This window comes from Chenopodium album, chromosome 25 (assembly GCF_948465745.1).
Source record: "Chenopodium album chromosome 25, dcCheAlbu1.1, whole genome shotgun sequence".
In the NCBI taxonomy this organism is placed as follows: Eukaryota; Viridiplantae; Streptophyta; class Magnoliopsida; order Caryophyllales; family Amaranthaceae; genus Chenopodium; species Chenopodium album.
The window spans coordinates 15,295,985-15,307,119 of NC_137858.1; the positions used below are offsets into that span (position 1 = coordinate 15,295,985).

At 35.0% G+C, this 11,135-nt stretch overlaps 1 protein-coding gene across 1 annotated transcript; it reads left to right on the forward strand.

The window, feature by feature from the left end:
* The first annotated feature begins 2,905 nt into the window (after window positions 1-2,905).
* Window positions 2,906-11,135, forward strand: LOC145614814 (NADPH-dependent pterin aldehyde reductase-like). Its single transcript, XM_081669878.1, has 5 exons — window positions 2,906-3,342; window positions 3,462-3,531; window positions 4,803-4,996; window positions 8,662-8,834; window positions 10,859-11,135. The coding sequence occupies exons 1-5, from the start codon at window positions 3,103-3,105 to the stop codon at window positions 10,926-10,928; spliced, it is 747 nt and encodes a 248-aa protein (XP_081526004.1). The 5' UTR covers window positions 2,906-3,102; the 3' UTR covers window positions 10,929-11,135.

The following is an 11,135-nucleotide window of genomic DNA, read 5'->3' on the forward strand; positions in this document are numbered from 1 at the left end:
TTTTAATTAAGGAAAATTTTTAAATTACCACCCAAAAATGTAACCGTTTTTTAACTAACCATTCGTTTATTTATTTTTTTTAAAAAAATTACCACCCCTTAAATTAAATAAATGCTCAGATTACCACCCATTTCAAAATCCGGTGGATTTTCCGTCTGTGGGCCCCACCTATCGCTTATTTTGACCCTTTTGAATGATTTTTCCCCAATTTTTTCTTTAAAAACGCTCTCCTAACTTCAATTCACATTTCTTTCACCAAATTAAACCAAATTTCACTATAATTGGGGTGTAGGTAGATTTGGGAATTAGGTTTCATGGAATTAAATTCGAATTGGGGCTGAAATTGGGGCTTTGAATTCAAATCGAATTGGGGCTGAAATTGAAAGTTGCGACAATTGCGATTCACTCTTCCCGGCTCTTAGTTGCTGCAATTCGCTCCTTTTTGTGCGCTGCTGTCACGGTTGGTGAGGGGGCTACAGATGAAGTGGGGTCGGAGGTGGGTATTGGCTGGGTTGAGTGGTTCGATGGTCGGAGGTGGGTGTTGGTGCGTTGAGTTGCTGTTGTAATAGTGGGAGATGATGTGAGAACATGGGTGATAAGTGTTGTGAATTATTTGTGAGTGGAGCAGGGGAGATGTGATGTAGGAAATGGTGTGGAGTGGTGAAGGATAAGGAGGGTACACCAACACGAGAAAATTGGGAGTTGAAGGAGATTTAAGAGATGGGTGTTGAGAAAGAGGGAGAAGATTGATGATTTTTCAGCAATTTGTTGAAGGAATTCAATGAAGGAAATGAATTAGTGAGATGATTAAATCGAGAGAAAAAAAGGAAAATAAAACAGGTGGGAAGTTAGTTATGTGGGGCCCACAGAAGAAAAATCCACCGGATTTTTAAAGTAGGTGGTAATCTGAGCATTTATTTAATTTAAGGGTGGTAGTTTAAAATAAAAAATTAAGCGGATGGTTAGTTCGAAAATGGTTACATTTTTGGGTGGTGATCATATCTACATAGTTAGAGGATTTAGGAATTACTTTTGATTAGGTGACTACGACTTTAGCCTGTCAAGGGATCATATCTCAGTTGCAAATTGAGTTTCCCATGACTGATTTGGGACCATTGAGTTATTTTTTAGGGATTGCGGTGACTCGCACTCCCTCTTATTTGCTACTTTCACACGAAAAGTATGCACAAGAGATTTTAGAGTGTGCAGGTATGGGCTCATGTAAACCTGCAGCTACTCCAGTTGACACTAAGTCGAAACTTAGTATAGATACAGGACCACCGTTTTGAGATCCTACTTTGCAGGTGATTTAAATTTCTCTTGCGATGTAACTCCTTAATTAATAATTACACGATAATGAAGTTGGTAAGAAATTAAACATTACTCCATTTTATTACGTGCATTAATTAATAAAATTGCAATTATAGAGTAAAAGATTTTTTGTGCATTATGGAGTAGTATATATTTTGACATCAATAAAATTTATAAAAGATTTGATTTATCAATTATTTTTTTTTTACAACGGATTGATGTTAATGCAAAAAAATATTCTTTTAGTAAAATCAGCTCATACAAACATCAAACTACATCAGCTATCACCTTTTTTTTTTTAAAAAAAAAAAAAAACCCCACCACTTAAGCTTTAAGCGACAAACAAGGTAAAATACATTTAGTTTGGTTAAAGTAATAAATTATAATGACTCGGGGCATCGCCCGGGCCAATAACTAGTTATAAGTTGATTTATTTAAGATATAAGTAGTATAAAAATTAATTACTATTGTTACAATAAAATAAGATGCTTCTAATGTGCTGCTGAATTTTGCTATTATATTAAGTAAAATCGTCGTATATGCCGGCCTTTTGGTAGTGGATAATGGTGCTCACTATCTGCCTATCTAGTAGGGGTTTATTATTCCTCTCTTATTAGCGGGGTGAAAAACATTCCCTCACCGAAAATCTGATGAGGAGAGGAAAAGAGAGAGAGAGGGTAGTGAGCGGAAATTTTCTTCCTTCACCATTAAGAGTGTTCTGATAGGTGATAGCCTCACTAGTCTAACATCTTTTATGACTACTCCGTATAATTTTGAAGTCACAAATTCGAGCCCTAAACTCGAAAAATCTATAAGTGGAGTTTTTTTTAGACGAAATTTTTTTTTTCTAAATTTGATTTTTATAATTCAATATTTATTTATTTATAGTTGACTATTGATTTATAGTTCTATAGAAACTTCTATATTGCAATTATTACTCCGTAGTAATTTTAAAAAAAAAAATTACTACTCCGTATCAATCAATATCAATATTATTATTAAACTCAAAGGCAAGGAGTGTCATATCGCCACGTGTCAAAATTTTTTTTTTTTTACTTTTTTAGCCACGTCGTCAATCAAATTGTCAAATTACATGTACATGTTAAATATGTGTCAATAAATTGTATGATAAATTAATTAATTGTATTATAGTATTGATTGTATATTAATCAATTAAATCAGTGGTTACAAAAAAACAATTAAATTTATTTTCATCACCCAAAATAAGTTTTGTAACCGGTGTGAATATTTTGAGCTCGGTTAAAACGATGAATAATTACAATGTATTTAAATTGCTTTGACCCACTTAATTTGTAACGGTATGTATTAATGTGATTTATTTATTGAAAGTTTTCCTATCAAAGTTTAAATATAATTCAGTTGCAAAAATGTATTATACCAACATAAAAAAGAATAATTAAGTAATATACACAATCTTCCATACAAAAAATAAAAGGAAAGAAATCCGGGGGTCGGGACATCGCCCAGGTCACTAACTAGTTAATTTTAAAAACAGAGCATATAACTCGCCGACTCGGGTTAGTAAAATACTACAGTAGTAATTCTTCAATTCGATTTCACCCTTATTTCTCACACCCACGGGCCACGGCCACAATTTCAGCTCTTCCACTCGTTGCTTTTGTTCTCAGTTTTTCATTACTCAAACTCCCTCTCTTTACCTTCCTCTACCCATCACATTACAATCAAAATTAATCAAATCGAAAGTCTATAATTCAAATTCAAGACTATTAGAATACAAATTTCCATTGATTTTGATCAATTACAGCAGTCATGGCAGCAGCAGCAGCAACAGCAACAGCGGTTTCGGGTGGACAAAGAACAGTACTCATAACAGGCGTAAGCCGAGGTTTAGGCAGAGCTTTAGCTCTTGAAATGGCGAAACGAGGTCATTGTGTTGTTGGGTGTGGTCGTTCTCAAGATAAAATTGATTCTCTTCAAGCTGAACTTCACAATTCTCCTTCTTCTTCTACTTCTGAAGAATCATCCCATCTTCTTCTCAATGTTGATGTGGTAATTTTGATGATGATAATGCATTTAATTTGTCGAATTTTTTGGTGGGGTTTTTTTGAAATTTTAATTTTGAATATGTATTGATAATTTTGGATTAATGGGTTGAATTTTGGGTGTAGAGATTGAATAATAGTGTGCAGGATCTTGCTAAGTTGCTTGTTGAGAAGAAACGGATTCCTGATATTATTGGTATGTTGTTTTCTTCTTGTTGATTGGTTTTTGAATGTTTGTTTGTTATTATTTTGTAGATGGGTTTAATTATATGATTATTAGGAGGGCAATTGCTTTTTTTTGCAATGTGGATTTAAATTAGGTTGATTAATTGTAAAGGGTATTGGATTTCCCCAAGAAAAAAGACCATATAGTTGGCAATAGTTTGTTTCTAACAATTTTCCGATTCAGTCATTCGTGTTTCAGCTGCTTGTCTCAAATTAAATTGTGTTGTCCTGTGACATTCATTAAAATCTAACTATTCAGGGTTTCGATAGCTTGTCTCGAACAATGGCATGAGTTTGCGTTGAATGTATCAGTTGTAACTGTTGTCTGTATGTCTTATGATATAAGGTCTAATAGGAATAGCTTTTGGATTGTTAAGAGGGTAAATTTGTGTAGACTTGGAGACCACTTGTAATGTCATAGACTGGAGCTTTATGAGAGGTACTGAGTTAGTGGTATAGTATGTTGATTAGTCACTGTGTTGGATATTATTTTCACATCAATAGTTTAAATAACATTATCAATATGACAATCAATTAAGACAGGAGTGCGTTGTGGAAAGGTCTTTATTGCTTTAGTTAGTGTTCTTGATGTTATTAAGGAAACTTAACAATGGTAGGTTTAGGTGTTGCATTTTTGTCAAATGTGTCGCATAGCTAACTCTTATCAAGATTTTGGAGTACTAAGCGATTTGTTAAGATGAAATTAGTCTCTTCTCTTGATGCACTAAAATGCTACTAGGAGACCATAGTTTGTCAAATTTTGGTAGGAAACATAATTTTCATAAGTTTTATTAGGAGAGACAAGAGGCAGATACAGAGACAATATGCAACTAGCCTTTTTACCTAGAGAATTTGGTTAATGGTTATCATTGGTAGTTTGGTACTTAATGGTGTGCTAAGTTTGGGTATGATGTGAAAAATAAATTATTGCTATAGAGCTCTTCTATAGAGGAACTGGGAAGATTTTTGAAAGTAATAAACACCTTTTAAAAGCTAAAAACATAAAGCCTGAAGTTGATTTATTTTAAGCAACTATGGTTCGTGTATCTTACTTGAGAATAATATTGCAATTAGTGTATGAAGAAAGTCTCTTTTTACCATTTTTTTTTTCTCTTCTCTACACCAATTTTTTTTTTCAAAAATTTCACTCATAGTTTATGGAGACAAAAGGTTTGTGTCAATATTTTATTTTTGTCATGCTTACATCTATTTTCAGTTAGTCATATTATAAATTTCTTGCAGTAAATAATGCTGGCACCATTAATAAAAACAACACCCTGTGGGAGGTTCCAGCAGAAGAGTTTGATACTGTGATTGATACTAATGTGAAGGGGGTTGCTAACGTGCTTCGTCACTTCATCCCTCTTATGATTGAGAGGAAGCATGGTATCATCGTCAATCTGTCATCTGGATGGGGGCGATCTGCTGCTGCTCAGGTTAAGAGTTTTGTTGTTATATTTTGCTCATAGTCATACTTGCAATATCATTTTTCATGAATGCTGCTGTATGTTTCAAGTAGTGGACTTGACAGTACTTGAGTGATTTAAGGAAAATTTCGAAGAGCAAATTCTGAAAGTAAGGAGATAGAAAATTACAATTTGAGTTATCATCATTGTGACTACATTGATAGCTTATAGTTAGTATGATGAGAAAGTTTTGACTTTTTAGGAGTAAATGCAAATAAAGAAGTTGCCAAAGAGCAATGCAGAGAACTGAATTGAGAAACTAAACTGCTATTTGCGAGGACAGAGGGGTAAAGATAAAGTTTTACTGATGCAATGTTGGTGAAACTATTTATTACTGTACTTGAAAGATAGAAATGAATGCGATCTTATGATATTGCCAAAATAGCAGTTTAGGATATTGTTGAACTTTTTGAAGGTTTGTCTTGCCAATGAGCAGATTTTAAAATATAACTAGATAATGCCAAAAAAGTAATATTTTTCAGCTTAGAAAGTTAGAATCTTTTGAAGAGTCAACACTTTATGGGGACATGGTTTATATATGAGAATTTTGGGAAGTTAATATATGAATGAAAATGAAGACAAATGTTTCTAAAAGAAAACAAATGTCTTAATCTCTAAGAAGTTGCACGGAACTATGTTTTTGATGCTATCAACAAAACAATCTTAGCACTTTGCCTGAAGTTGATCATGGATTTGCAGTTTTGAAAAGGCTAATGGTTTTGTATCAATATAGGGAAATTAATTAGTCATTGGTAAGCTGTTGGCATAGGCTTAGGTGGGTAAAGTAATGATTTTTCCACTTATGTGTTAATGTGTAATTATACTGGAAACATATTTGTGGGTGGCCTCAGAAAAAAGGGAGGGGGTATCTGTTATAGGTAATGGCAAAAAGGTTTTCTTTTCTCAGGTTAGAATCTTTTGTAAAGTCAAGGAAACATTTTATGGGAACATGGTTGATATACAAGACACTGGCAAAATTTGGGAGGTGTATGTGAACAAAAATGAAGACTTGTCTTAAACTCTTGGAGGGTATATATAAACAACTACTTCGTGTGTTTTTGATGCCATCAACAAAACAATATTATCACCTTTTTTTTTCTTTTTTTTTTTTTTTTTTGGGGGGGGGGGGGGGGAAGGGGGGTAGAAAGAGAACATTAGATTACTAAAACCAAATAGCGTTCAAAAACAAGAGACTTAGGGAGGATCAGCCCTCTCCCACATAATACAAGCATCATTCAGTGACCGAGTTTCTAGTTTCTCTTTTAGAATAACTAGGGCAGCTAACGCGCGCATTAGTTATATCTTGAAGGTTTTTTTGGTTTGGCTTTTAAATGACAAAATTAGTTAAATTAACAATAAGAGAAATTTTTCCTTAAAAATTTTAACAATAAGAGAAAATATGTAATCAACTATATCTAGGTGGTATAAATGTTCAAGACAACTAACATTTATGAAAGCAAAAGTACATAAATATTTTAGAGGGTATAGTTGTCTAAACACTATTCATTAAAATAGCATATACATATTAATGAGGGTATGTTTGTAAATACACATTTTGAAGGGTACAATTGGCATTACACTATTCATAAGAGTATGTTTCTACTTTTTATAAGGTAGGGATATCCTTACAAACCAGGGAGGGGTATCAAAGGTAGCCAAATTATACAAAAGATCATTTCTACGCCTTGCTTCCTTTGCCAAAACATCTGCTGCCCTATTCCCACCTCTCATTTCAAAGCACAGGGTTGTACCTGGTTGCTGGTCCAGGAGCTCCCTGCAGTTAGTCAAGATATTGGTCAGTCAGTTATTCTTACGCAGTTTGCAATCTGTTGCTATGATGCATTTGCTCCAATTGTTAGTCTGTATCATTGATAGAGGCATTTGTATTGCGTATATCTCTCCTTCCACAGCTGAGCATCCATAGATTTTGATTCCTGCACCTTTGATCCACCTACCAAAGTTGTCCCTGCAAATGCAAGCACAACCTATGTCCTGTTTTCCTTGCAGAAAGGAGGCATCAGTGTTTATTTTCAGAGAATTTTGGTTGGGTGGTGTCCAGGTTACAAGCTGGGGTGTGGGACTGTGCAGTATCTGTGTTTCTTTGTAGAGAAAAACCACTCAGCTGCAGCCCATATGCAGTTTGATTTTAGGGAAGAAATGGGGGTGTTCATTTTCTTGAAAACCCAAGAGTTCCTTCTTTTCCAAAGGAACCAAATTGCAAAAGAGAACAAGGTTAAATGAGGTATGTTGTGGGTTAGGGGGGTGTTGTTTGATAGAATTTCAGTTAGCCAAAGGTTGAAGTTTGTGGGGTTTGTGTGAACCGTGTTGAGTTCAACCCATAGCTCGTTTGCTCTAGGGCAAGTTATGAAGATATGCTCCCTAGATTCACTAACAACTTGACAGAAAGGACACCCTTCCCTTATTGAATTTATCCTTTTGTTTAAGTTTTCATTTGAAGGGATTCTATTCCAGATCATTTGCCAAAGAAAAAAGTTCATTTTCCTATACCCATTTTCTTGCCAAACTATCTCCCAAACATTATAGTCATTGTTCTGCCATTCATCATTGGAAAAGGTCAACCTTGCTTTACTGTAATCAAACTTTCCTCTATTAACCCAATCACAAAACATTCTATCTTCTTTTGATTTAAATTGGATGGTTAGGAGTTGTGGCTTTAGATCATCTTGAAGTATGAAAGACAGATCATTTTCAAGTGATTGATTACAACTCCTTAGAGAGACAAACATCTTTATATCTTGTTGATCAGGTAGAGGCCCTATCAAATAATCTCTGAGAGAGTTACCTCACAACCACTTGTCATACTAAAGATTAATCCGTTCCCCTTTCCCAACCTCCCAGGCTATACTCTTCTGGTAATGAGTCCACCCCCATTGTATCCCTTTCCAAATATGAGGTTCCCCCCAAGCACCTTGCGTGAAGTTGATCATGATTTTGCTGTCTTGGAAAGGCTGATGGTTTTATATTAATGTAGGGGATAAGATTGGTCACTGGTAAGCTATTGACATAGGCTTTAGTGGGAAATTTTTTTGAATTTCCAGATGTATGCATAATTGTATTGTAAATATATTTGATGGGTGGCCTCAGAAAATAAAGGGGAGGGGATATCTGTGATGGGTAGTCGTCTACTTGCAGGTTGCAACAATTCAAAACTTAAGGATTAAAATAAATAATATGTGAATTATTCATTGATTAGGGTTGCTAGATATTTTCAATTAGCTTTTCCTGCTTGATTAGTTGAATTGTCTTGATTGCCTAATAAGAATTTGAGAATTGACCTGTCTCTCTCTCTCTCTCTCTCTCTCTCTCTCTCTCTCTCTCTCTCTCATCCTCATCTTCTTTTTAATTAATTTATTTATTTTAATTTATTTATTTTTGTTTGGGGGGGGGGGGGGGGGGATGGGGTAGCTACTTGACGAATGTTGGAGGGAGTAATATTTGGGAGACCATAAATATATTATACTTAAAGCTCAAATGTCTTACTGTAGTGAATTCTGAAGAACTCAGATAATTTGGGTTCTGGAGGCTAGTCATAGTCGGTTCCTCCTGTTTTATGCTGACACTCTATTTTGTCCCTTAAGCAAACATAGATTCTGAAATTGTTTTTGTTCTGCTAGGTTGCTCCTTACTGTGCTTCAAAATGGGCAGTTGAGGGTCTGACTAGAGCAGTTGCAAAGGAGCTGAGTAGTGGTATGGCAATTGTTGCTCTTAGTCCTGGAGTGATACATACTGAGATGCTCGAGTCCTGCTTTGGAAGTACAGCTCATGTCTATCCAAAGCCCGATCAGTGGTAATATATGAATTTTCCTTTTCTCAGTGTAGTAATGCTTTTTATTCAGATATATCTGAATAAAGAACCTTTCTTTCTTCACATTTTTCTATATATTTGATTGCATCTGTTTCTTATTGGCTTATATGTTTCAAATGCTGAAACCAGTATATCAGGCCATCCCTATAGGCTATAGCCAGCTGAGAAACTTCTTGGTGGTTTTTTTGGTGCTTGTTTAGGCTTTTCTTATTCCAATAACAGGTTTGGGGAATATGCTTGTTGTCTACCCCTTGTACCCCTTGTACATTCATTATCTCAAATACGCATCAACTATCCAATTTCTTAAACTTTCTTAATACAATTGCCTTAGAAAGTACAAATAATGTTTCCCTAGTATTACTCACTATCGGTTTTATTCGTTTTTCTATGATTAAAAAACTCTTTTCTCTCTCTCTCTCGAAAAGCAAAAGTACCCACATGGCCACATGAGTAGTGCCCCTCTTGAATTATCATTGCCAGATACAGAGTTCAGGAAGGAGAGTACTCCCTCCATCCTTATTTTTTGCCCCATCGATTTTTTTGGGGTGAAACTTTAAAAACTTTTTCCACAAATTCTCAGTAATCTATAAGCAATAATATAGTCAAGTGGGATCTCGTTAGTTTAGTTACAGTGTCTACTTTAATAATATCATATTTTATGAAAAAAATTCGTATTAAATTGAAGATATTTATTTCTTAAGACGTATCTTGAAGTTTGTGATTTCGTGAAAAGTTTAATGGGATAGGGGAGTAATAGATAACTCTACCAAACTAACAATCAATTAACAACTGATAAGGTAGACAAATAAGCTTTTACAATCAGTTTCAGCTAATAGTTGTGTAGCATATAGAGCATATGTTTATTTTCACAAAGAAAAATGTCCCTAAAAGTGTTGTTTGAGAATACTATTCTTTTTGTTCATAATGTGCTAATAATTTGAATATAGAACTTGAACATTTCGATTATCTGACATCTCATATATGTTTTCACTCCACTACTAGATCTAAACTCACAAAAGACTAGCCATACATACATACATGCTGAGAACACTTTTGGTTAAGAGGGGAATGGGTAGCCTGTGCATGCTAGGAACACTGTTGGTTAAGAGGGGAATGGGTAACATTGGGAGTTGTCGTGGAGGGCACAGAGACTGATGCATCCAAAGCTGGTTCCTGTGACTGCATTGTCCATGTTGGGTAGGCAGCCGGGTGTTAGAATGGGTTACAGATTTACGAGGTGGAATGGAAGATGTGTTTGGGAGTGACAGCAAAGGGCTTCAAAGCCTGGGCATTAAGTATGTCAATTCCTGCTCTTCCATACATTTATCTTTTAAACCTATCAATCCTGGCAGCTGTGGCAAGGTATCTGAATTTCTGGAATAAATTTAGCAGCACCAATCTCAGCAGCAGAGTTCAAAGAGCAACCGAACAGCCCTCTGGAATTACATTTCTAACCAAACAAAGCTTATTTGATCAGCAACGGATAGCTTAAACACTGAATTAACACTGTGTTATCTATCTACTAAAAAGGTGAACTTTATCAACACATGCCAGTTTGACAGGGATCAGTGAGGATGAGAGCATTGATGGGTGTCATGTGTTAGAGAAAAATGGTGCTTTGATTGTTTCAAACCATCCCATGATACCACAGTCCAATTCATGATTTCGATGTTCTCTCTATGAGTCTATGTTATGGTTGAGAAAAGTTTCAGGTTGAATGTTAGATACGTCCTTGTTGCAATATTTTGCTGCATACATGTATTGTTGTCTGAAAATACATGTATGACTTGGTTTGCTGATTTTTAACTGACAGGAAGCAATTCTTTATTCATTACTTTCATTTTATGTCTTTGCATGACAAGCTAACAGAGTTGCTTGTTGTTGGACATTAAATTCTTGAAGCTATGTGACATGTATTCTGCCATAGTGCCATAGGAATAACCATACCTGCAGATGTGATATTATGCACTTGTTATTAAATTAAATTAATTCAAATTTTCTTGCAGGGCTCCGAGGGCAGCAACCATGATACTTAATCTGACGGCTGCTGACAATGGTGCATCACTAACTGTGTAAAGACTAAAGAGTAACAGCTAACTTAACCAGTATTTTTTCTATTGGAAGTAGTTTTTGTTAAAGATAATTGAAATTTTGATAGATTGTATAATGCGTAAATGGAACATGTATTATCGTTCTCTTATTGCTAGAGCTCTATCTATGAGGATCATCATTTGAAATGTAACCACAGGTTTTCAGTACTGAGACTAAAGCTTGACCTGTTAA